The 13,892-nt window shown below is 50.6% G+C and overlaps 1 protein-coding gene across 1 annotated transcript in view; it reads left to right on the top strand.

Annotated features, from left to right (window-relative positions):
* Positions 1–13,892, top strand: part of DNAH8 (dynein axonemal heavy chain 8) — a 13,985,216-nt gene that overhangs the window by 3,861,406 nt on the left and 10,109,918 nt on the right. The window contains exon 25 of the mRNA XM_085610239.1: positions 4,589–4,685. Within this exon, the coding sequence (XP_085466365.1) occupies positions 4,589–4,685 (97 nt within the window). The remainder of the gene's footprint in view (positions 1–4,588; positions 4,686–13,892) is intronic.

Here is a 13,892-nt window from a genome sequence, read left to right as displayed (position 1 = left end):
GCATCTGAATTGGGGGTACTGTACTGTCACAGTTGAATGATGAAGGTCAGGATCAGCCAGTACCTTTCATAAGCAGAAGGCTGACCCCTAGAGAGAAACGTTGGTCAGCCATTGAGAGGGAGGCCTTTGCTGTGGTTTGGGCTCTGAAGAAGTTGAGGCCATACTTGTTTGGTACTCACTTCTTTGTTCAGACAGACCATGAGCCCCTCTTATGGCTAAAACAAATGAAGGGTGAAAACCCCAAACTGCTTAGGTGGTCCATTTCCCTACAGGGGATGGACTTTACAGTGGAAACATTGACCTGGGAGTAACCATGCCAATGCAGATGGACTCTCTAGGTATTTCCACTTAGAACATGAAGACTCAACTGGTCAAGGTTAGTTTAATGTCCCTGCGTTTGGGGGGGGTTGTGTAGTAGAGTAGGATCTGCTTCACATGGGTACCCCCACTTTTTGCTGGTGTTTCACTGTTGTTCGACCTTAGTCTGGCTGTGGCCCTGCTAATCAGGACCACAGCCTATCTGCTTCCTCTCTAAAATGGTTTGCATGTACATTAGGTACATATCTAATTGGATTCTGGAGTGCCTTATAAGCCCCTAGTATATGGTATACTATGTACCTAGGGCATAGGTACCTCAGAGGCCTTCCAGGGGCTGAAGCATGTATTATGCCACCCCTGGGACGCACTCCAAAATGGCACCACAGGTCTGCTACTGCAGCCTGGGTAGGGGTGTGCTTGCACCCCTTATTGTGGTATAGGCTACCTATATCCACATATATATACAGACACATATAAACCTATAAGCCACTCCTATGGCAGACCTTGACAATCCTGAAGGCAGAGTGCTTGGTTTTGTGTGAGAGGGTGCCCAAGCATGAGCTGAGCCCCTCTGCAGCTTTTGGAAATCCTTCCTTATAGCTGTTCTGTGATACAGCCATACCATATACTCTTAAGTGCATTATAACCTCGCGGTAAATGCTAACTTTGGGAATCGCTGCATCAAAACATGTCATATTTGGTGTCAAACGCTTTGGAATACTATCCCCCTCGTCAGTTCTGGCGGCGGGGGTAAGCATTCCACCCTTCTAGAGGGAGAGACATGTTCACACTGGTCAAACCCGGTAGGACTATCCTGAGCCCTGGCATCACAAAATGGATGCCTCTGCCACAGACACGGGTCTGGCCTCCTGCTGCTGACCGAAATTCTGGCTTGGACAATAGGTTTCCTTTCGAAGGGAGGTGTAACCACCTCCCCAGACAGGCAGATGTGTATTCGGTCCGGGCGGGAGCACTCTCTGGTGCTTTGAAGTCTGCACTGGGGGCACACTTGGTGTCCCTGTGCATAGTCCAGTTCAAACCAGTTGCTCTGGCACGAAACTGGACAAAGGAACTGGGTGTAACCACCCCGCTTTCCAAACCCTCCCATAGGTGGGTCCCTAGAGTATGTCAAACCCCCAAACTTAGTATAAATATGGGAACCCAGTCCTCGAGACTTTAGATTACCCTGGACAAAACTCTGTATCATATATCCTGGACCTTCGACTTTCTATCACGACTAGAAGATGGAAGAAATCTCCCTTGGGGTCAAGGAGTGACTCCCCTGCTTGTCAGGCACCAAAGAAGCAACTGACCGGTCTGCATCGCTGAAGCTCCTTCCGGACGCCGAAGTCTTTGCATCACCAGAGGTGGATTTCCAGACTTCCCTGAGGCTACCCTGAGTCCACAGCAAAGCTGAGGCCCGTGACTATCGTGGGTGATGTGAAACCGTGACCCCTAGACACCGTGATCTTTTGCAGCAACGGCATCTTCCTGGGCTTCCTCGAAGTTGTGCTTTGGGCTCCGAGTAGCCCCAGCCTTGAGCACCTCCTGCACCAAAGATTTCTGGCCTCCACTCGTGACCCGTGGGCCAGTTTCAAGTGCGATCTCTCGAGGCGCCATCGCGATCACTAGCCCGTTGGCTAGCAGGTCCCCACGAAGGCAAATCCTTTTCTACTTGGGCTTTCCTGGTTGCTCCAGATGTGCCCTGACTTACCCTCGCTGGGTGAGTCCCTCAGATCTTGCTGGTCTGCACCGCAGTCCTTTCTCTGAATTCCAGTGACTGGCCGTTGCCAAGGCTTGTTGGGTCCATTCTGGTCGCCGACACCGCAGCACTCGACAGACTTTGTGGGACAGCTCGAATCCGGCTCGTGGACTTCGTCGACGCCTCCTGGACCTCGTGGCTGAAGAGTCAAGACAACCGTCAACTCACCTGAAGCATCCGACATCTGTGGGCATTGGTCCAGCCTGCCCTGGGTCACTGGCTAGTGACCCAGACTCTGTCCCCTCTGCTTTCAGGTTCCTTCCATCCTAGATCCAGGCTTGGATCTCTTTGGACACTTCTCTTCACGGCAGCAGCAGTTTTTTGCAGGCTTCCATTGAAATCGACGACGAGACCCGACACCAAAAGACACCTATGCACCCGGATTCCCTGGGTGAGATAACTCGAGTACTCCGGTGCTCCCGTGGGTGCTAGCCCTAGAACTTCTTAAGTCCAAAAGGGTTCGGGCCTGACTTGATTAGAAGTGTCCCTAACCTTTCAATTTCCAACCGCGACATTGCCCATAGAAGATAACGGGAACCCGCGGTTGTGTTTACACACTGCATACCGTCCCCGTGGGTCTCCTCTGTCACTACCTTTGGTGGTTCCTTGGGGTTCCAGCGATTCTACAGGCTCTAGGCCTTGTGTCTAGTTCAGTCGTGGTTCTTTTATAACTTTTCTGGTATATGGTTTGGTACGCCCCTAGGGCCCAAACGTGTATTTGTGTTATTACTGATGATTGCACACTTGTAACTTAAGTACTTCGAACTCCAGTCTCATAAAGAGACTAGAGGGGTGTGTGTTAACCTAAATACATATATTTTAAATATATACCTGGTGTGGTTGTCTTTTCATTTGATCATTCAAGAGATTATAGACTGGTAAAACAAGCTGCTTTACATTCCTTCAAGACTTAGCCTGAAGGCTGCTCTCCATAGCTACCACTAGGATAGCATTCAATAAAGGTTGTCTTTAACCTATCACCATAAGGGGTTGTTTGGACTGATACAAGGTGCCCATTAGAACTAGTAGACAGCATATATCAGGCCACCTTCTCACAGTGTTGAGCAACTGTCCCTCCCTTGTGTGCTTGTGGCGATTTCACTTAGTGACTATGTTGTTTGGCCATCACACTGTACCATGTGATGGCCCCTCCTACCTTCATGTTTTCTGTTTACTTTCAGATCCGGTTCAGAACAGATCTTCACAAATGCAATTATGGCTGCTGCTTTAAAAGCTGACTCCCCTGAAATATAGACAGGAGAAGAGCAGCCAGGCACACGCTGTTCCATTTCCAGCACGATTCATGTCTTCGGCATTCCGTTCACGCAGCGTGCTTTTTACAGTGCCCCTGGGGCACAATCAGGGACCGACTAGAGTGTTCCTGTTTCAGCACAGACTCTACGGTCCCCCAGGGCACAAGCAGGCATCCACTCACATTTGCCTTTGTTGTTGGGGAAACCCATGCGCTGAAGAGTTTCCCAGGGATCGGTATGTTTTCTAAAGACTCGTGCTGCTGCCTGACATCACCATCGCATTCAGGAAAAGGTTTTTTTTTTTTTTAGTTGTCGGTGCTTCCACATTGCACTCCTCGTTTTATTTCGAGTTCTGATGCTTGTTTAACACATGGGAATGGAACCTAAAAACCTGTGGATTTGCATGATTGTGAGGCTTTTGAAACCCTGCTTAAACTGTTGAATGATGCTCTTTCCTTGTGGGGTAGAGGTGGACGAGCCAACAAGTAAAAAGGGGGAGCTGAACAAGAGCCGAGCCAATATATGGTCTGGCTCTTAAGTCACCCAGAATGGTAGTTATTGCCAAAAGATGGGCACTGCTGACTTTATTATGCTGGCCAACTGATGTTGAGTGAAAAGTCTGGATTTATTGTTCTTTGTGAAAAGTATATCTGGAACCTTCTGGTGTATCTTTTACTTTTTGGTGTCTACAAATGTTTGAATTACAACCTATTTTTAGAAATGTATCTATTCCTTGAGAGTCTTGTTCCTCTCTTCATCAGTCGTTTGGTGTTATTTGAATGCTTTACACTTGTTCCTTTGTTGAAGCTCGACTGCTGGAAGCCACAGCTAAACAGTGTTGAGCTAAGGTTTCAGAAACAAAGCCTACTTGGTCCTAAAGGGGTTGGAAATGTATTACAAGGTGAAGTTTTACGACCACACCATATAATACATCCCATTTCATCACAGATATAATATAAAAATCTACTGTAGATAGAACAGAAAAATTGATCGATTGATAAAGTTTATACAGTTTATAGAACTATTCCCTAATGGACTATGATGTTTAACTTGGAACTTCTCCTATGCCCATATTGAACAAAGCTGAAAATTGTAGCATAAAACAAATAGTATGCATAACATAGTACAATTAAACCATTATATTTGCTAATACATTTTGATACCAATGAAAATAAAGCATGTAATAGAATGTTTTTTGGTATTAGCAGCAAGTCATAATTTGACTACTTTTTAAACAAATGTATATTTCTTTTAGTGCTTTTCGTCGTACGGATTTATTTGATCAATCCTCTCCAACTGAAGAATATAATGCCCTTTTAAAAACAGAAGTACACCTAAATATCCCTAACGTGGTAAGTTAATGTTAGATTTCGAAGAAGTTATGTTCATGATCTTTCATAATCTTAGTTTAATTGCAATATTAATCTTTATGCATGGACATATTTTTAGGTAGAAATGGTCCTGTTAGGCATTGTTAAGACTGCAGTCATTTCTTGTTCAATATTCTTTACTGATGTTTCTAAAATAGTTGTTCTGATGGCTACTTCTACTTGCAGATTCTTTAACTGTAGACTAATCCCTGGCCTCAGATTGGATTAGAAAACTTCAAAGCTCCCACATTGACGGTAATAGGTGCTGACTTTTTATCAACACCAGAAGTTGTGTCAGATGTCACTGCAGCCATATAGCACCCAACCCAGTCCAACAACATCAGTTATCTTTTTTCCGCCTCTTCAAGGTGAATCCGAAACACGTTCTCTTTGAGAGTCTTGAGTTTTTCCTCACTGAAAGTTAATTTAGTGCAGTTCTAGGTCACCTTGAAAGTGTTCAGGCTTTAAACCTTGTAGGAACTGCAAGGGACAGATGCCCATCATAGACCCACACTTTATATGTCTATCGTGCCTGGAGTTTGGACCATGTTTCACTTTCCTGGGAATCGTGCCTTTGTATGCATTCGAAAGCAATCTAAGAAAGAGAGGATAAATTGTATTTTTGCTCAGGCCTGTGAGGACAAGGTTAGTTGTCGATGATCAAAACCCTGTTCCAGGTCTCCATCCATTCCTCAGGTGCTAAGAGGACGAATCATAGAAAGCAGAAGAAACTTGCTCAGTGTAGCATTCCAACCCATCGTTCTTTTGCACACCATGTACCTCAGTTTGGACCCAGCCATATGCAAATCTGTCTTGACCCTGCTCTTCATGGGAACAGTCCACCCCGAACTGCCATGCCAGGCCCTCCATGTACCAGAACACGAGCAACCCAGGACCTGTTTTGCCCTAGTTATGGGCTCATCAGCCTAGTACAGTTTGGATCGAGTGATACAGAGAGCCTGGGACCCATGTCTGGGCATACCCATGCCACTTAGGTCGGCACATGAAACACAGAAAAGGTGATGGAAGGAATGCTTGAAATTTGTCTAACCACTGGCAATCACTCGAGGTAGTATCCCATCCCATCCCATTGTTCTTTCACTCACAGTGCCACCTCAGTTTGGGCCTAGCCATATGCAAATCAGGCTTGACCCTACTCCTTAAGGGAACAGTCCTGCCCAATCTGCCAGGCTAGGCCCTGCCTGAACCGGAATACAAGCACCCCAGGACTGGTTTCACTGTAGGTATGAGCTCACCAGCTGGGTACAGCTTGACTCCAGTGACACAGTGAGCATTGGACCTATGTCTGGGCATTCCTATGCCACTTAGGGCAGTACATGAAACACAGAAAAAGGTGATCAGAGGAATGCTTGCAATTTGTCTAACCACTGGAAATTGATTGGATAAGCATCTCAAACCATCTTTCTTTTGCTTACCACACACCCTTAGTTTGGAGCCAGCCATATGCAAATCAGTCTTGATCCTGCTCATTATGGGAACAATCTGAAAGAAACATGTTAGTTAGATTCCTCACCTTAGAATATCCCCAGGCGTCAGGCTGGATCCGGAAAGAATTTTGTAGCAATACCCCTTACGCGTCGCTAGGCGTCGTCTGCGGCTCTGCATCCGTCGTTGGCGTTGTGCGCCGGAATGACGTCTTCGGAGTACTTAGACGCCGCCCTCGCGCGCTGACATCAGTTCTTCTTTATTCCGCGCCAGACAGCCCCGATCCGGGAAGAGCTTACCCCTTAGTCACTTTTTGACTATTTTTTGTCTTCTACCGACTCGACTCTGGTGCCGGTAGGATGCCTGGTTTTAAGGCCTGTGACGCCTGTCATCGACTGATGTCGGTGACGGATCACCATCGCCGGTGCCTTTACTGCCTGGGGGCCGATAATGATGCGGAGTCGTGCCTCGATTGTCAGGCCTTGACATCGAAAGCTAGGCGGGAGCGGTCCCGTAAGCTTCGAGCTTCGGCACTCGGCTCCGCGCCGCTCTCGGTCCCGGTCCAGGAGGAGGTCCAAGGACCGATCGCAGAGCCGCAGCCACCATCATTGCTCATCGGGCTCGAAGTCTTCGGGTAAGTCGAAGCGATCCAAGAAGTCCAAGACGCGACACCGCTCTTCGGACTCCCCTCGCCGGTCGCGCGACTCGGCTGAGGGTCAGGGTGGTCCCACCCCCCCTGCTCCGTCGGAGCCGCAGGAGCCGCGTCTGTCCACATACCCGCCGGTCCCTGGGACTGACGCGACTCCGGCGGAGGTCAGTGCCTTCCTCTCGGCCATGAAGAGCCTGGCTCCGACATCGATGCCTTACGGCGCGCCTTCGGGCCCCGCGGGCTCGACCGGGCGACCTCGCGTGCCGGCGGCTCCAGCCCCGGCGCCGTCGACGACTTTGGTCCCGACGCCGCAGGTCCCCGAGGGATCCAGGCCTGTCCTAGGACGACACGGTTCCCCGGTTTAGCCCCGGACCGGGCCCGACGCCGGCGCGGCGCCGCTCGACGCCGCATCCGACGCCGATGGATGAGCACTTCATCTACTGCCCGGCTCCGATTATTCCTCCTGTTTATCAGGAATCGGATGACGGGGGCTTCTGGGAGGGTCTGAGGACTCTCTGGCCAGACAGGCCCAGCTTTCACAGGACTGGGCAGACGAACTGGGGGATGCCAGTGGTCTGGATACCTCCCCGGACGCTGGTTTCATCTCTCCTCCGACTGTGGCCTCGGAGGAAGGTGCAGCTTTCTCAGTGGTGCTGCGCAAGGCGGCCGAAGCCCTTGGGCTGGAGTTGCCTGCTGTGGCCGTGAGGACTAACATCCTCACAGAGGTGCTTCAACCGACAGCAAGCTCCACAGAGCCTCTGCTGCAGGTCAATGAGGCCCTCATCGACGTTCTGCAGGGCACTTGGTCCAAGCCCTCCACAGTTCCTCCTGTGGATCGGAACGTGGCCCGGCGCCGCCGCCCTACTCCGGGCGACCCAGTTTTCTGTCCCAACACCCCACTCCTGAGAGTCTGGTTATCCAGGCCTCAACTTCCCAATCCTCCTTCCCGCCTGCTCCTCCGGATCGGGAATCCAAGAGGCTGGAACAGTTTGGGAAGAAGCTGTTCTCTTCACTAAGTTTGGGACTGCGGTCTTTGAACACCGCTTGCCTCTTGGACCGTTTCTCCCACTCCCTGTGGGATGCAGTGGAGGACGTGCTGCCCCTGTGTCCGGAGGAAGCCCGGCCACGACTCACCCAGACGATTGCTGACGGGCGAGATGCAGCAGGGCACGCCATACGGTGTGGACTTGACACTACGGACTCGCTGGGTAGGGCGATTTCCACCACGGTGGTGCTCCGGCGCCACGCCTGGCTGCGGTCCACGTCTTTTTCGGGGGATGTCCAGAGTACCCTCATGGATATGCCCTTTGATGGCACTCGTCTTTTTGGTGAGAAGGCGGATAGTGCGCTGGCTCGTTTCAAGGACTCCCGGGCTACGGCCAAGTCCTTGGGTCTCTCGGCCCCACGGCTGCAAACTTCCGCCTTTCGTCCCTTTCGTGGCCAAGGAAGGGGCGACTCCTCACGTCCGCCCAGCCACCGGCCGCAGAACCAACCTGCACGCGGTCGCGGATTCCGCCGAGGCGGTACTGGAGGACAACGTGCCGGTCAGTCCACATCCACCCCGGCAGCATCTGCCTCAAAGCCCTCCTATTCCGAGCTTTCAGGCCCATTTCACGCCAGTGGGCTGCAGAGTTCGCCATCACCTGCTCCACCGGCGATCCATCACATCGGACAGGTGGGTGCTGCAAATCGTCCGAAGGGGCTACTCCCTCCCCTTCGAGGCGACCCCTCCAGCCATGCCACCGCAGTACCACTGTATGTTGGGGGATCACTTGAATCTTCTGCGGGAGGATGTTTCGGCCCTCTTGGCCAAAGAGGCCGTCGAGCGCGTTCCTGGGCCAGAAGTAGGTCGTGGTTGCTATTCCCACTACTTTCTGGTTCCCAAGAAGGGCAAAGGGGACCTATGCCCTATCTTGGACCTCAGGAGCGTCAACGCCTTCCTCCGGAAGGAACGGTTCAAGATGCTCACTTTAGCTCAGGTTCTGGCTGCCCTCGACCCTGGAGACTGGATGGTAGCATTGGACTTGCAGGACGCTTATTTTCACATCCACGTCCTGCCGGCCCACCGGCGTTAACTGCGGTTCACGGTGGGTCAGGAGCACTTTCAGTTCACCGTGCTCCCCTTCGGCCTCACCAGTGCCCCTCGGGTGTTCACAAAAGTGATGGCGGTGGTCGCAGCCCATCTGCGCAGATCAGGGGTTCCAGTCTTCCCCTATCTCGACGACTGGCTGTTGAAGGCGGCCTCGCCCCAGCAAGTCATCTCCCACCTCCAGACTACGGCCGACCTCCTGCATTCGCTGGGGTTCTCCATCAATGTGCCCAAGTCACACCTGAGTCCCTCCCAGAAGCTCCTCTTTATCGGAGCGGTTCTAGATTCGGCGCAGTTCCGGGCCTATCCTCCGGAACAGCGGGTCCGGGATATTCAGGCTCTGATTCCCATCTTTCGGCCTCTATCCTAGGTTTCGGTCAGGTTGGTGCTGCAGCTTCTGGGGCTGATGGCCTCCTGAATCCTGTTGGTGCATTACGCCAGGTGGCGAATGCGGGCTCTGCAGTGGGACCTGAAGTTTCAGTGGGCCCAACATCGAGGCAACCTGTCCGACCATGTCTTGATCTCGGAGGGCACTGCGAAGCAGTTGCAGTGGTGGCTCACGGATCGCGATTGGGTCAGCGGCAGATGCCTCTCCCTACCCCAACCGGAGCACGTAGTAGTGATGGATGCGTCCCTCCTGGGATGGGGAGGCCATATGGGAGAGGCGGAGATCAGAGGACTCTGGTCTCCGGCGGAGACTCAACTCCATATCAACCTTTTGGAGCTGAGAGCGATCTGGCTTGCACTGAAAGCCTTCCTTCCCTCTGTCCAGGGACGTGTCGTGCAGGTGTTCATGAACAACACCACCGCCATGTGGTATTGCAACAAACAAGGCGGGGTGGGGTCGTGGACCCTTTGTCAGGAGGCTCTGCGCCTCTGGACATGGCGGGAACACCAGGGCATCCTCCTGGTGGTTCAACATCTGGCGTGCTCTCTGAACGCCAGAGCAGACGAACTCAGCCGCCGGTGCATGATGGATCACGAATGGCGTCTGAGCTCGGACGTGGTGCAAGGTCTCTTTCTGCAGTGGGGAGATCCTTGGTTAGATCTATTCGCCACCGAAGAGAACGCGCAATGTCAGCAGTTCTGCGCGTTGGAATTTCCAAGGCGGCACTCGCTCGAAGACGCTTTTCGTCGCGAGTGCGGTCTGTTGTACGCCTTTCCGCCTATACCACTTCTGCCCAGAGTGCTGAAGAAGATCAGGCGCGACCGGGCCCAAGTCATCTTAGTGGCCCCGGATTGGGCACGAAGGTACTGGTATCCCGAGCTACTCAGTATGTCAATTGATCCCCCGATACGACTGCCTCTTCAGGAGGACCTTCTGTCGCAGCAGCAGGGGACGGTCCTCCACCCGAACCTGTCCAGTCTCCACCTCCATGCATGGACATTGAGCGGTGACAGTTGATGCCATTTGACTTGCCTCCTGAAGTTTGTGATGTCATTCTGGCAGCCAGGCGTCCCTCCACAAATACTGTATACGCCTGTCTGCGGAACAAATTTGTGGCATGGTGCACAGCAAAGGCTGTGGATCCCCTTTCTGCCCCTCTTTCTGAGGTTCTCCTCTTTCTTCTTTCTTTGGCCCGGCAGGGCTCTGCTCTGGGCACCTTGAAAGGTTATCTTTCTGCAATTTCTGCTTTCTTACGGCTTCCTGATCAGCCTTCTCTTTTCAAGTCCCCTGTTATTTCGCGTTTTCTCAAAGGCATTACTCACATGTTCCCTCCTGTCCCCTTCGTAATGCCTCAGTGGGATTTGAATCTTGTCTTGACCTTTCTGATGTGCGCTCCCTTTGAGCCTCTTCACAATTGTCCCATTCATCTTCTGACTTTTAAAACTGCTTTCCTGGTAGCTATCACCTCGGCTAGACGGGTGAGTGAGCTCCAGGCTTTGTCATCTAAGCCTCCTTTTCTTTCTGTTCATCCGGACAAGGTTGTCCTCCGGACTCGTCCTTCTTTTCTACCGAAAGTGGTGACCCCCTTTCACATCGGGCAATCTGTCACATTGCCACCTTCTTTCCGCCTCCGCATCCTTCGAAGGAGGAAGAGAGGCTCCACTGTCTGGACCCAAAACGGGCGTTGTCCTTTTATTTGGACCGCACCAAACAGTTCCGGGTGGACGACCAACTCTTTGTTGGCTACGTGGGTGCTAAGAAGGGGCGGGCAGTACACAAACAGACCATCTCACGGTGGGTCGTATTGTGTTTTAAGATTTGTTACTCCTTGGCAAAAAAAGGACCCTCCTGTTGGGCTGAGAGCCCATTCCACCCAGGCCACGGCGGCTACTACTGCCCTGGGACGGTAAGTTCCCACTCAGGACATCTGTAAGGCGGCGACATGGGCTTCACTGCACACGTTTGCCACGCACTATTGCCTGGACAGCCAAGTCTGGAGAGATGGCTACTTTGGCCGTTCTGTTCTCCAGGACTTTCTGGTGTGATCTTGGTTCGCAGACCCACCACCGTGGTTTGTATTGCTGGGGTATCTATTCTAAGGTGAGGAATCTAACTAACGTGTTTCTTTCAGATGAACAAGTTACTTACCTTTGGTAACGATGTATCTGGAAGAAACATTAGTTAGTTAGATTCCTCACCGACCCACCCATCCTCCACGTTCTGCACACCGACATCTAGGGTTAAGGTGATCCTATTCAGGGCCTTAGACTTTTTTGGCACCAGTGTCGGTCTCTTGCATGGCTCTGCGTTCCTGGCGCGGAAAGCTATGTACAAGAACTGACGTCAGCGCGCGAGGGCGGTATCTAAGTACTCCGACGACGTCATTCCAGCGCACAACGCCAACGACGGTCGCGGAGCCACAGACGACGCCTAGCGACGCGCAAGGGGTATTGCTACAAAAATCTTTCCGGATCCAGCCTGACGCCTGGGGATATTCTAAGGTCAGGAATCTAACTAACTAATGTTTCTTACAGATACATCGTTACCGAAGGTAAGTAACGTGTTCGTTTAGCCTGAACTGCCAGGCCAGGCCCTCCCTGAACCTGAACACAAGCAACCCAGATCTGAGTGCTGTAGTTATGGGCTCATCAGCTGGGTACAGCGTGGTTCCAGTGACACAGTGAGCATGAGAACTACGTCTGGGGATACGCATGCCATTTAGGGTGGTACATCAAATACACAATTGGCGATGGGAGGAATGCTTACAATTTTCTAACTACTAGCAATTGCTCAGGGTAGCATTCCAACCTATTGTTCTTTTGCTCACCATGTTACCTCAGTTTGGAGCAGCTATATGTAAATCAGTCTTGCCCCTGCTCCTCAGGGGAATGGTCAGCCCAAGCTGCCAGGCCTTCCCTGAACCAGAACACAATCAACCCACGGCTGGTTTCGCCCTAAGTCTCCCAAACATCACTGAACTCCCACAGGATCTTTTTCTTCGAAGCAGGAGTTGGTAATGGTGGAAACCAGTGTACCTCAGTCTGATTCAACCTATCATCCACTAGCACCAATACCTTTTTTCCAGACACCACAGTTGGTGGCGTCTTCCCTGCCGGATTAGCACTGGCACTCTAATGCTCTGAGTTCCAGGCACCGGGTTTGGACCCAGCGGTGTTTCTTAACACCATGTTTGGCATTTTTGGCAGAGTTTTGAAAGCTTCAGGAGCATCTCCTTGACTTGGAGCACGTATTGACGTCATTATATCTTGTATAGACTATTAGCTGAAGATTCCTTATCTTAGAATATTCCCCAGGTGACCGACTGGATCCAGAAATGTTCTAGTAGTACTTTTGCATGTCAGTAGGTGGCATAGTTCAGCTTCAAGTCGGCAGGGTCTCTTAAAGGTTTATTTCTTGTAATCTTGCAGTCTTTCAGTGGGAGCTGTCACGGAGCAGAACAGCCTTGCCAAGAACAGAACATGTGGGATGTGCATTTGAAAGCATGAGTGAGACAGTGAGGTGTGGAATGTACTTTTTGGTCTCGAAGTGCAGTTCTATGAGCAGTGCTGCACAAATGTGCACTGTGTTGTACATTGAGAGATAAAGTATGTGATGCTATAAGCAGTAATGCACAAATGTGCATTGTGTTGTACATTGATAAGTATTATGAAGTTCTTACTATTGGCTTTGACATAGCCTCATGTCATCCTGAATTCCGACTCTGCCTGGCTTGAGCTTTATCTGCGTGCACAGCCACGCTTGCAAGTTGTTTGGGTTAATCACGTTCAAGGATTGTTTTTGTGAAAGATTGTTTAATGCACCCTGGAAGGCTTTCGTGAGCTTTGACAAGATAAAGGCTGGAACATGCGAGACTGTAGATAGAACGTGGAAACTCCTTCATGCCATGGAATGCTTGCTTGGAAGCTGGCCAGTCCTGGTAATATTGCTTTGGTGCGGGGGGAGAAGGTTTCTTGAACCTTCAAGTGTGAGTTTTTGAGACTATAAAGCTACGGTTTGTTGACAGTTGGGTTTGGTGCTCACTTACTGAGTAGACGTACTGCTGTAAGACAAACAGAACTTGAGTCTCCCGATCGAGAGTCCAAGCCAACTGTGAACGGGCCCCCCAGCGAGAATTGGTAAGGATGCCGAGTGAACGATCGGATGAGGTGATTTGTTTCTGACTAGCGCCATTGTGATGCGTGGTTCCAGTGGCTGTGGTCATTTGAGGTGTTTGAGCTTTGATTATTGCCATTGTGATGTATGGCCAGTAGCTTTGATCATTTGAGGTGTTGTCTTTGATTATTGCCATTGTGATGTGTGGCCAGTGGCTTTGATCATTTGAAGTGTTTTCTTTGTGATGTGTGACTGAGTGAGATGCACATCCAAAGTAAGAATTTGATGTATCTAGTGTGTATATATCTTTCTGATCTCTTGCAGGACGTCCCATTATATCTGCTTGAGTCTTATCTCATATTATTTGCTGCTTATTTATTCATGGTATTATTCATGCATTTAACTGTTGCATTTACCAAGTGTGTTATTATTGCTTGCATATAAACATATGTATCTATATATATACTTGAATTTTGTGCATTTGGTAAAGCCTTTTCAGTTAGA

The sequence above is a fragment of the Triturus cristatus genome, chromosome 6, assembly GCF_964204655.1.
Source record: "Triturus cristatus chromosome 6, aTriCri1.1, whole genome shotgun sequence".
Classification (NCBI taxonomy): Eukaryota; Metazoa; Chordata; class Amphibia; order Caudata; family Salamandridae; genus Triturus; species Triturus cristatus.
The sequence above is the reverse complement of the archived record's forward strand: the minus strand, read 5'-3'. Positions and strand labels throughout refer to the sequence as shown.